Source organism: Patagioenas fasciata, chromosome 2, assembly GCF_037038585.1.
Source record: "Patagioenas fasciata isolate bPatFas1 chromosome 2, bPatFas1.hap1, whole genome shotgun sequence".
NCBI lineage: Eukaryota > Metazoa > Chordata > Aves > Columbiformes > Columbidae > Patagioenas > Patagioenas fasciata.
Window position 1 is genome coordinate 115,523,306 of NC_092521.1, and position 12,799 is coordinate 115,536,104.

At 38.4% G+C, this 12,799-nt stretch overlaps 1 protein-coding gene and 1 long non-coding RNA gene across 5 annotated transcripts in view; one reads left to right on the forward strand and one right to left on the reverse strand.

Moving 5' to 3' along the window:
• Window positions 1–8,736, reverse strand: part of SUSD5 (sushi domain containing 5) — a 43,970-nt gene extending 35,234 nt beyond the window's left edge. The window contains exon 1 of the mRNA XM_065832181.2: window positions 8,207–8,736. Coding sequence (XP_065688253.1) covers window positions 8,207–8,300 — 94 coding nt within the window. The 5' untranslated portion in view covers window positions 8,301–8,736. The remainder of the gene's footprint in view (window positions 1–8,206) is intronic.
• Window positions 7,619–12,799, forward strand: part of LOC139827248 (uncharacterized) — a 21,642-nt gene continuing 16,461 nt past the window's right edge. For 2 of the 4 annotated variants that reach the window (XR_011737681.1, XR_011737680.1), the window contains exons 1-3: window positions 7,619–7,705; window positions 8,170–8,268; window positions 9,006–9,088. This is a non-coding gene — a long non-coding RNA (uncharacterized lncRNA). The remainder of the gene's footprint in view (window positions 7,706–8,169; window positions 8,269–9,005; window positions 9,089–12,799) is intronic. The other 2 variants (XR_011737683.1, XR_011737682.1) reach the window with 1 other exon arrangement.

Here is a 12,799-nt window from a genome sequence, read left to right on the forward strand (position 1 = left end):
GCCTAAATGCTGCTGCAAAGCCACTTTGTTTTCATATCTTTCTGGAAAGACAGACAGAATTTTTTTTTCTTAATAGAAGGCCTTTTTTTGAATGAGCATGAGAACATACTTAGCATAACAATTCCTTGTTTTATTTTTATTTTTGTATCAGTTTATTTTACTTTAATGTATCTATGAAAGCTGCAAGGGTGAAAGTTAGAGGTTTTGGCAACTGGGAACAGGGAAGCTGGCGTTTTGGCAATGAAACTTCAGAAGTTATTGGGTTATGGAATGAATGTATTAGCTAGATGTCTACAGAAAAAGAAATAAACAATAAGACAGTTTACAGTGCTGACATTTAAATCACCATAAGTGTCTTCTTTCTGAAGATAACAATTCTCAGAATACCTTCCAGATTTTGAAGGTAAAGACTGAGTTGCTTGCAGGCACAGGACAACTTTTAAACATTATTAGAATCATAGAATCATAGAATAATTTCAGTTGGAAGAGACTCTCAGGATCATCAAGCTCAACCATACTCTAAGCTAACTCTAGCACTAAACCATGTCCCCAAGAACCTCATCTAAACACCTTTTAAACACCTCCTGGGCAGCCTGTTCCACTGCTTCACAACCCTTCCCATGAATATTTTTTTCCCAATATCCAATCTAAACCTCCCCTGGTGCAACTTGAGGCCATTTTCTCTTGTCCAATCACTTGCTACTTGGGAGAAGAGACCAACACCCTCCATGCTACAACCTCCTTTCAGGTAGTTGTAGACAGTGATAAGGTCTCCCCTCAGTCTCCTTTTCTCCAGGCTAAACAGCCCCAGTTGGCCTCAACCACTTCTCGTCAGACTCGCTCCAGATCCCTCACCAGCTTAGTCACCCTCCTCTGCACTCTCTCTAGTACTTTGATGGCCTTCTTATAGTAAAGGGCCCAAAACTGAACACAGAATAAAATCAGTAAATGCCTGGAAACACTTATCATGTATTATTAAAAAGTAGATTAGTGGAAGTGATCATACAAACACAAAGCTTCCAGCACATAGAGTGTTCACTATGTAGCTAGCTTCACACTCACAGGATATATTGATGGATATCAAGAATCCTTCAGACTGCTTCAGCCCGATTCTCTACCAAGTGCCACCCCTGCTGCCTCTTATTTCAACAAAATGATAAATCTGAATCTAATCCTAAATATAGGGAACTAATACGGGGTAGGTCTGTACCTGACAGCTTTCTGTTCTCACCTGTGCACAGTTTAACCCATTGGAAAAAATCACAGTCCTTACAGCAAAAGAATGCAAAGTTTCTTTCAAGGAAATACGTAATTTGTGTTTATATTAGCTAGCAAGCACAGATGGATCCTGATGAAGATTCCTGCTTTGGTGAGAATTCTACATGCGCACAATAAAAGTTCTCCTGACTTGGGCAGATAGCAATCTAAGTAAGTGGGACAAGCAGTGATGAGAAGAAACCTTTCTCAGGCAGTTAACAGTAGTTGACCAAGGAATGTAACTCAGAAGCATAGATCAGTGTCCTAAACTCTAGACCTCATGGTCTCTTGATTCTCAACTATAATCAATACCATGAATTGTAATTACAAGAGAGGAGTTTACAGAGTGGTAAAAAAAGCAAACCTCTACAGTCCTAAGTACCAAAACATCAGGATTCCTTGCAAAACGTCCCAAATAATGAACACGAGACTAACGTAGGCTGCTGTTTCCAAAGAGATGAGTAGTGAAATACGTATGGTGTAGGGAGACAGATAATATAAGCAGAAAGATGATGGTTTTAAACAAGCATTCTTAAGTTGCAGAACAACTTCCATTCTTAAAGGTAAGCAGGGATTAAGTGTAACGCTTTACTGAGGCTTTGTCCTAAATAAAAACTTGTCTGCATTCTACTTTTCACTATTTGACTGCCAGGACTGAGATGCATCATTGAAGACATATAGGGCAAGTTTGTGTAACATTTGAAGTAAATCATCACTGTTAGTTTGACATGTCAGTAACCCTTATTTTCCAGCTATTGGTATAGAAGAAGACTTAAAGAAAGAAAATCATTAAAGATTAAGTTACATCTAGATATAATTAGAAGAGATTAAGCTCATCACTTAGTCTTTTTACAAGAAAGTAACAATTACATTTTTAGAGGTGTTTAGTTAGCCAAGACTGAGGCTTAGACAGCTTTCCTTAACTACCGTTATGTGTTTATTATTAGTACTTAAGATAAATTAACTTTTTGCTAGAAATATGAAGATGCTGATTCAAAACAGAGTTGTGCTCTTCAAAAACGTATCTGGGATGTCCAAATTATGTAAACAAGTAGGTTTTAGGGTAAGCTAGAAAGGACTTACTGGTTGGGAAAATTACAGTGAACTGCATTATAGGAAATTCTGGTTAGCCAGAAGTGGATAGAGAAGGTTGACCTGCTTACCAGGCTGACCTAAGAATCTTCTCCAAAACTTTAGAAGCTCTATGGCTATCTGCCAAGTTTTTAAGATGTGTCCTATGTTTTTGCCTCATTTCTTACTTAGAAAATACAATAGCAAGTAAGGTTCTCTTATCGGATGCTTGACCAATGGAATAGCTGGAACCCCAGTCTTCTAAGCTGTGTTACATTACTGAGGGACATTTACAGGAAAAAAATGCAGGAGACATGTTTGCACGGTAACAGGAAAAATACAAAAGCACATCAAAACAGGAAATTCCCTTAAATGAATAAGACTACAAGACTGACATTTAACTCTGCATCTTGCAGTGGCACAGCTAACATGCTTGAGATATTAATGTGTCGAATTTTTCTCACTTTTTATCACAAAAGTGGTATAATTTTCAAGCTGGGGATCTAGAGGTCCTGGTTAAATATTTGTAAAATTTGTATCACTAGTTGTAATGAAAGGTTTTTTTGAAAAAGGTTTATCTCACATACTTGATATCACAGTCATTTTTGATATGGGGGTTGTGAAAAATTCAAATGCTATCCCCTTTCTCTCTAGAACATTATGACAATGTGGAACAGTTGAAATCAGTTTTCCCTCTGAGATCATATCACGAGATGTATTGTCATTCTGGTTTAAATACACAATTTAAAATATGAGACTGTTCTTTACTTCCATAAGGCACAATATGAAGGAGCATATCTTCATGTTTATTTGTGTGGATAACATAATATGCCTTTGGTTGTGGTACCTTTGAACAACCACCATATTTGAACTCCTCCTCAACTCTCTCCCTTCATTTCTGCCCTATAACATTTGTTTCCCATGAAGTGGTGATGGGACAAGTGGTGTGGACATTTATTCCCAAAACTCTACATACTTTCCTGAAGTCTTTTAAACAAAGCCAGTCTCTTTGGTTTCAAGATAAAGCTAAAAATCCATGCAAAGTAGTCTTTCTCAGGAGGCTTAATGCACACCTTGAGTTTAGCAGTTTCAGAATGAAAAATGTTCTTGTCACAGTAAGGTTCTTCAGGTTCCCCTTGAAACCAGTAAAAATGTTTTAACTTCAATGGTAAGATGTACGTGATAAAACATAATTCTTCCAATTGCTAATTAACAGCTGGATTCATAGCTCTGAATAAAAAGTCACACTTGAAGCATAAGAGTCTTTAATAACTATCTTATATTGCTAACTTCTAACATCATCTGATAACTCTTATTACAGAATACTGATTATATTTTGATATCTTGATAAAAGAATAGTTTTTAATTTTGTTTGACATTAAAACTTTGTAAACAAGTTATAGCTGAATTTGAGTTTTACTTAAGAGTACTCCAATATATTCTGATTGAAAACATAACCATAGAAGCATAGCACTCAGGCCTTCTAGGATTTGTTTTTACCACCTTGTTTAATTCCTGTGTAACTTGACTGTAGATTTCCTCCAGTAATTCCACCATTTAATCAAAAAATTCATGGTTGAACCAGTGCATGTCTTTTCAAAAGGCATCCAGTCATGATCCAGTGACTCCAAGTAATGGAGAATTTACAGCACACTTTACAGTAAACTGTTCCAATGGCTCATTACTCTCACTCCACTTTATTTCCAGTTTCAAATTTTGCTACACTCAGCTTCTAACAACTGGACCTTATTATGCTTTTGAGACCGAAGAGCCATCGACAATCAGATACATAGAAGCCTAAAAAAGGTATTCTTCAAAGATAAAACCAGTCCAAACCATGTTTCTTCATACTTTTAAGAATCTCAGTGGAACAGAAGAATTTTTTTGCTTATCAAGAAGACAGAGTTTGGCTAATTTATTTTGATACACTAACAGACAAAAAAAGTTCTTCTGAGGTGTATAGGCATGGTTCAAAGCCCTCTGAAATGAGTTCAAAGTTCTCGATGTCTTCAGCAGGTTTTGCATCATGCTTGAAAAGGAAACATGAAACTGTATAGCAAAATATACTTTGAAACAAAAATGTCTCTCACAAATAATATAAAATGAAAGCACTTTAAAAGGCATGTCCAGTATGCTGATCTCATGACATGATTACTAGTTCAAAGGATAAAATCTCATCAGTTTCAACAAAATAAATGTGGTGAAAGATGTGCAAATGTGGAGTCTAATTTATTTTTGCTTAAATGTTAAAAACTTCAAATTGAGGTAAAAGAGAGCTGAGGAAGGGAAGGTCAGTTCTGTACTTCAAGAGCAATTTAATTTCCATTTCTATGGGTGTGTGTAACAATGGCATTGATTGTAATAGTAATGGTGGAGGATCCACTAAAACTGTACAATTACAGACAGAGACTTGGGTAATTACCAGTTCTGCTCAGTGTTCGTGAATGTAGAGTTTATTTCTGCAAGAAGCTGAAGTGAAAGATGTCTTATTTAATTCAAATAGCTTAAAATATGACATCAGCAGAAAAATAGCAAAATTGGGAGGTCACCTTTGAATTCCTCTTCAGCTGAATTCAATTTGAGCTTAGATTTTAATTTTACTACAGACTTTAGGATAAAATACTTGGAATTGTTCATGCATTTATTTTTGCAACATAAAAGAATATGCACTGTTTTGCAAGTGGAAGCCTGAAATGCTTAGACACCTGCTGCTCAAATACAAGTGTCTAGAGAGAGCAGAAGAGAAAAAGCGTATTTTTTCCCTTTTCATTACAAAAAAAGGTGCAAAAAAGCCAAAGGAAAGAGTATAGTAGGTTTTTTTATCCTACCTTTGACATCTGACATATCTGGTTCTAGGTCAGAAGTATGCAGCTCAGATCCTCACCTAATTGTGCCTAGCTTTCTGGGCTCAGGATCCATCCATTTGCAACCTCTGCAGTCACTACAGGTGGTCACAAGCAGATGACTGACTTGGCCTACATGTCTTCCATGTAACCCAAATTTAGTCAACAGACCAACTTCACTTTGGAATAATTAGTCAAGTTTTGCAATTAGGGTTTTTTTAAGCTCAGGAGGGTCTTAATAAGACAGGCTAATCGCCATCATCCTCTGCTAGCATGCTCTGTCTCAGAGCAAGTACTCTGAAGAGAACTATGGTTCATACACATGGATACTTTAGCTACTATGAAAAGACCAAAGGAGTTAAAAAAAACCCCAGAGGGGACTCCTGTGCAGCATGCATGAAGATGCACCCTTTTTCTCCTACTCAAACTGCAAATGCAAGAAATTCCCAAAAGACTGCATTTGCACTGGGATAATTGAGACCCATCACGATCACCTATATTATTCTCCAGTAACTGCATTAACAGTAGTGGTATATTATCGTAAGTTAAAGCAGAAATAAGCCCTTGAGAAGCCTTCTGTCCATCTGACTCTGACCTCAACAGCTATGAGCAAGCACATTTCCATCTTAAAAAAAACCTGCAAAGTGAAACAAAGCTATCTTTGATTTCAGCATTTACCTCCGTCTTTCTGGAGTCTCGACAGCAATATGTGCTGTGGCAAATATTAGTCAAAAGAGATCAATTCAGCTTCGAGGCTTTATGCCTTCATCAGACCTTGCTGGTCTCCAGCGTTATTGCCTACTCTTCATCATTATTTGTGTGCAAGATAATAAAGCAAAAGTCTTCCTTAGGGAAATACATTGTAACCAGTTTCAGAGGTTTGCCTCCAAATAGGGGGCCAGTCTGAATTTTGCAAGGTTTTTACAAGGTGAATTGAAAATCCCTTTGGTGGTTTGCAAAACAGTCAGTTACTTTTAGTTAAAAATAACAAATACATACATATGTGTCACCCAGAAAGGGTCCTTTGCACTTAAGTGACATTTGTTTGTATTAGAGAGTAGCACAATTGTATTTTCACCTACAACTTCAAGAAATAGAAGGTGGTTTCATATCTGGATCAGGCCTGAATCTATCATAAAAGAAAGTATTAATCCTGTTCAGTATTCTTAGATCGTCTTAAATATGTAAGCCTACATATACTGGTAAATTTTAGAGTTCACATGGAATGTTTTCTTCTGTATCAATGGACAGGGTGTTTTAAAAAGATTGACCAAATTTGAAATCCCTCTGCTTTGAAATGGGTCCATCTTCTTTGAAACACCCTGTGTAATAAGCCAGATGGCTTACAGGACAGTGTTACAGTTGTTTGCTTGAATATGAATTCTAGGAGAACACACTGAGGAGCACGATATTAGAGGACTTGCACATTTTTCACAATGATACTTAGAAGTTAAATTAAAATGGAAACTGCGGCATTATAATAATACTCTACAACTGTAATGTACTTCAGATATTCTACCCTTTAATTCTTATAATTGCTTTACCATGTGTGAATTTGACAACCTGTTGAATGACAACTAAAATATGCCATGAACTCTGCCTTAAAACGACCTCCAACATTTTTTTCCCCTTCTCTTTTAGACGATATTTAAGAACCAAAATTATGCCATTAATTCTACAGAAAAAATACAAATTAGGAGATGCTCTTGAAAATATAAGAAAATTCTTCAGATGCAGCATTCTTAACAAAGGATTAATGATTCCTGTCCTGTCCCCTTTTCTTTGGTTCTGTGGAGAAACCTCTTTCATGGGTATGCATTTTTTTCCCTCATTTCACAGTAATTTTGCTAGGGAACGAGTATTTCCTAAAATCAGAATAACAGTTTTGTCTACTGAAACACAGTGCAGTTGCCTGATACATTTATTTTCCTTTATTCTTAATGAAAAGTAATTTTCTTCAAATTTACAAGACAGGGTTCTGTTGTATAAACGGTGTTTTACACAAAGCGGTAAAAACATAGAGGTAAGGATAATTTTCTCCCTTTCCTTTGCCATACTTTGTCATCAGCTGAAATAAATTTAGGTTAAAGAGGAAAAATATTCTGAGAACAAAAAAGAAGAGTTTTTTATTGCCCTATAATATTTAAGAGCTGTTCTCTGGAATAATGCAGCAAACATCAATGGTAAAGGATTAGTGTACCGAAATAAAAAAATCCTGAGATCAGACATAAATCTATCACAGCTGTGAAAGCGAAAAAATGTGGCCATTCAGCATTCTCTCCCAGGAAAAGACACAGGCATTTTAAAAATAAATTGTGTTTTTGCTAAAGCAAGTTGGTCATCATTACTATAGGCTTAATCATTTAAAGGGTAATAGGCTACTGGAAAGTTTCAAGGGGTGCAGCTATTCAGGATTATCCTTAGCAAGTAAAAAGTCCCGTTTCAGAGTTACGAGTAGCTGGCGCTTCAGCTAAATTCGTGTCCTGATCACATCCCTTGGCAGTGAAGTGCAGATGAAACTTGCATGCAGAAAGGTGAGCAGTCATCTTTAGCGTGTGTGGTACTGAGCAGAAAAGGCTTTTGACTTCTCTTCCTCAATTACTTGCCTATATAAATCAGCTTGGGGGGGCATCTGAAGTAGGCAGATGGGGAAGTTCTTTGGAGAAAAGATACTTTTAATTATAAGGAGAGCTCTCCTAAAATATAGCTGTCTTCTTAATCATGTTCTGGCTTTATTTTATTAGTCTTATTTCCTCTGGAAAAGTTCGCTATCCTGTCATATTGTTGTAATAAAATAATCTTAGCCTTCTGGGAACTTATTTCCTTTCTCTGCTTAACCCCAGGATATTTGTAGAGTCTCAAAAACCTCTGAATCAGACGTTTCCTAACCCAAACTGGGGCGTGTATTTAAGTTTCTTATTAAAAAAAAAAAAAAAAAAAAAAGTGGGATTTTTTTTTTTTTGCAATAACACATTTCAACATACAGCTCTCATTCCAGCCATAGCAACCCAGCCCAAACTGAACGGTGGACTCACCATCAGCCTGAACAGAGATGATCTGAAGGATGAAGAAGACAGGTCCCACGCCCTGGAGAAAGGTGAGAGAGGATCTCTGAGAGGCTGAAGCCATTGCCCTGCTTGCAAAGCCCTCAGCCGCAGGAGGTTGGCTGCCGAGGCTTTTTCTCTCTCCTCCTCTGCACTTTCACAGCGGGGTCTGCGGTGATGATTTCAAGGAGCAGTTTCCCTCCGCAGGATCCTGCGTCTTGGGTTTGCACTGAAGGCGGGAGGGGTGGAAAAAGAAAGAGGGAGGGAGAGAGGAATCCTTGGCTTGGTTAGTGTGAAGGGGAGGGGAAGGTGGGGGGGAGATGTCCAGCCAGCTGGGGTTGGGGAGAGGCTTTATCCAGACCAGTCTGCAGGGCAGTGCATGCAGAGAGCCGGTGTGAAAAGTCACATTACCCCGTCGGTAAATACCTAATGGATCACAGTGGAAGAAGCGTAAAAGCCAGGAGGGAGAGAAAAGGCGGTGAAAGGACAAGCGATGAGCAGAAGAAATCCCTGGCTGAGAGAAGGGCAGCTAGATAGCTGATGCTGGTGCTGGTACTTGGTGAGTTTGTGGGTTTAGCTGTGCATCTCCAGAGGGATGGGTTCAGATGTGGGGAGCGTTTTCTCTCTGCAACATGAAATCAGCCAGCTGAGGGCTGCAGGTCAGGGGCTGCTGCAGCAAGAGTGATGGTCTTCAGGTAAGCGCTGAGGAAAAGTAACAAATGGCATGGGACCCTGGTGGCCAAGCTTCCCTGAAGATCGGAGTTGGGATGGGTTAATTCTGCTATTTCAGATCCCAAGTTCAGGATGTGCATGAGGAACTGAAGGTCAAAGCAGGAGTCCACCAGCTGGTCTCCGTCAGCACTCCTGGTCCAGGTAAATACTGCTGGTCAGGTCTGAATACTCTGAAAGCAACTGATGAAGGGAGTTTCCAGCTCCCACTAACACTTACGGCACTGACATCTGTCCCTTATTCGCATTTGTCCTATATTTGTCTCAACACAACTCAAAAGAAACCCCCACAACAAAAGGAAGCATACTGGTGGTGATGCCAGGATTTATTTCACTAAATATATAAACAGAATAGTTTTGTGTTGCTGTTGGAACTGAGCAGGGCTCAGAAATGTTGTTTTCATGTTCCCATCCTATTTTGCTTTTATTTCAGCTTCTTAAAATTTTTTCCCTTAGAAATTCGAAGCTGGGCAAAAAATGCTCAGTGTGCTAGAAACTCTGAGCCACCAGGAACAGTAGAAAGGAGCTGGCCCTCCTCACTGCCAGAGGCCACAGTGTCCGACATGGCAAGGTGCTGGTAGGCAGTTGCATGCATCTTCTGATGGTGACAAAACTGCCCAACGTTGTTTTCGTTCTGACTGAAATGACTCAAGCTCAGGAACTTCTGTATGTGATACTCAAGGTAGCAAGTAACACCATAACACTGGAAGCTTTAAAAATACCTGTGTCTGATCAATTTGGGCAGATAATGCTTTGATCTGCTGTCTTTTAAAGAATCATAGCCTTCTTCCCCTTCTTCATACCCTTGCAAGGCACGTGAATGTACATGCTGGAAGCTTTCAGACAAGTAGCGTTGAATTTTCTGTTTATCCAGAGAACAGGGATGGCAGCAGGTTTCTTTACATTGCCTTGCCAGTCTAACTTGTAAGAAACACAGAATTAGAAGGATGGGCAGTGTCTTGCTCATTCCATCCTTAACGTGGGATGGTTGGCGTCATGTAACTACATAACTGCATTTTACTTCAACAGAAACTGTATGCTTTATACAACAGAAATTAACATACAAATGACAGAAAAAGAAACAGAAAATTGTAGCATTATTTGAATAGTGTTTTTTTTACTAGTGACATAGCTAATGGCAGAAAATGCAATTTTAACACTCCAGTGGGCCAATAGTTCTACCCATATTTTAGAAATGTGGACACAAAATGGTGAGAGAAAATGTTGATTCTACACTTTCAGTGAGATAGTAAAGAGATTCTGTGAAACTGAGCAACTACAGCAAGACACACAGACATTAACAGACACTTGATGTGACCACAGCAATAGCTTCAGGTTTCCTTGATGCTTGTCACAGGGCTGATGACTTCGTTGGCCCTTTGCTGTCCTCGTGAGTTTGGCCAAAACAGTTGGAGGCAAGGGCAGTATCTTCCAGATTTCCATCTAAAATTCCAAAGGTCTGTTGGATTAGTTTTGCTATAATTGGATCATTTCCTTGTGTTGATATATGTAAAGGCATGTTGCCACTCTGGCTTCTGTCTTGGAAAATCTCAGCTTGTATTCTCAAGTAGAAGATCTTACTGATTTTATAGAATTACAACAGACCAGAGGATCTGTTCCTATTTGAAGGCATGAACAGTTCGTAGATTACCTGGCTTCCTCTTGTCATCCCACTTCAACTGTAAAGTGAGTCTATAAGTGTGGAAAGGTAAGGACAATTACCAGTTATTATTAACCCCTGGAAGGTAAGTACCTATCTGCCAAACAGTTGTCCTTCCAATCTGATATTTCTATCGGCAAAAAACCCTGCTCCTAGTGCACTTTGGAAGATTTACATAAAGCTGAGAAGATTAGGTTTTGTGGTGAAATGATGTCCACATTGTTTTGCATTGAAATCAACATTAATCCTGTTCTTAGGTTTTGAGCCTCTTGGAACCAAAATTCAAAATGAGATCTGGACATTAAGGTGGTTAGAAACAGATATAACCTCAGGCATTCGTAGCACTACAGTAACATACTAGTCAAACTATTCAGTGTATGATGTACACAGTGTATTATGACACATTACAAAAGATTAATTGTACGTGCAGCTTTACACAACTCATAGATTGTGCCTTCCTTGAGAGTACTGAATGTGCCAACAGTGATATTTTATAAAACAGTGCTTCACTATATGCTAACTTTCACATACAGAGTAAGATATGTGAAGGCACTGGGCCATAAAGTATGTACATGTATGAATATACACATGCAAAACACTCATGGGCTGTGAAGCACACAATAATGGTTTGGGCATCTAGTACCTGAAGAGCATCTCTATATGTTGACATCTGGAATATGTCACTCAGGACAGAGTGGATTTTTATACTAAATAAAACACCTAAGCGAACAAAGACCCATTTGAAAATAGGACCATGTATTTACAATAGAGATTATTGTATTTTGTCTCTTCATATCTACTACTAGGAATATTTACTTTCTGCCATTAAAAATGTATACACTACAAACATTATAGATGTACAGGCTCCCGTTTTGCAAATTCTAACACATGACCTAAAGCTATTGCAAGATAAGATCCTAGGAACCTAAGGCCTTGAGCAAATAGACACTCTCAGAAACACTATCACAAGCCAAGCTGGGCAGATGTTGGCGGATTTGTTAAAGTGCTGCAGCTGGCAAAGAATCTGGTCTTTGAAGAATGCTGGAAAGTCATAGGAAAGGTCACTTTTCATATCAGAAGCAAGCACAATACAAATAAAGTTTCTGTTCAGCAAAAAAGATACCTCTCTGTCACTAAAGCATGGGATTCTGTTTAACTTGTTTCTCTGCATAATGCAATAGCTTCAAATGTTGACAGTCTGCATAATTTAACTTGAAGAACTGCATTTAAATGGAATATAAACTCTACATTAACTTATCTTCCTAAATTTTAGTTCTTTTTTTTTGAAGAAAGAGATCTACATTTATATGCAAGCAAGGTGCTGACTAAATTGCTCTAACTAGCATGATTATTGGAATTTATTGTATAGTCTGGAACGTCTGAAGTACTGTCTCCACATAAAGTTGAAAGGAGATAAATGCAGAAATAACTGAGGCATAGAGCTTGCTATGTGCCCTACACTCAGCTGCAGAGTCTGCATATAGTGATGGCATTATTGGATAATTCCATAACCATTTGTTATGATCCATGCCCAGGCATGAGTTATCATATCCAAAATTTCAGATACCAGCTGATATATGTAAATGTCGTCAAATAGTTGACTTCCTACAGGCCAGACATGCTAGTGATGACTCTCCCTAGATACAGTGGTGAGAACTGTGGAAACCAAGAGGATTTTGGTTCTGCAGCTCACTAACACACTAACCTGTAAGCCTGTACAACCTCTTCAGACCTTCTCTTCACATATAAATGGAGATTACCAACTTTGCACATGATTCTAATATACTCCTAGTAACTCAACATATGTTTCTTTATAGATATCTTCGTAGTATCATATCACTATTGTGGGGCATGTCTGCTTTCCTGAAGTCTATGACATGAGCTGCTGCTAGAAAAAGGACGTAAAGAATTCATGGCTCAGCTGAAATCTGAATCTGTTCCTGCTCCGGCAGGGGGATTGGACTAGATGATCTTTTGAGGTCCCTTCCAATCCCAAACATACTGTGATACTGTGAAATATCTGATAGACAATACAGCATTTACATACAAGCACTGCAATGACTGACATCTCCTAAAGGATACAGAGCCTGTGTGACTGAAAGGCAGGCAGGAAGCCTTGGTAGTACTGTACAACTATTGTACTCATGCATAGTACACCTACTGTATACTGGGATCCAAACTTATTCTGCAGCTGT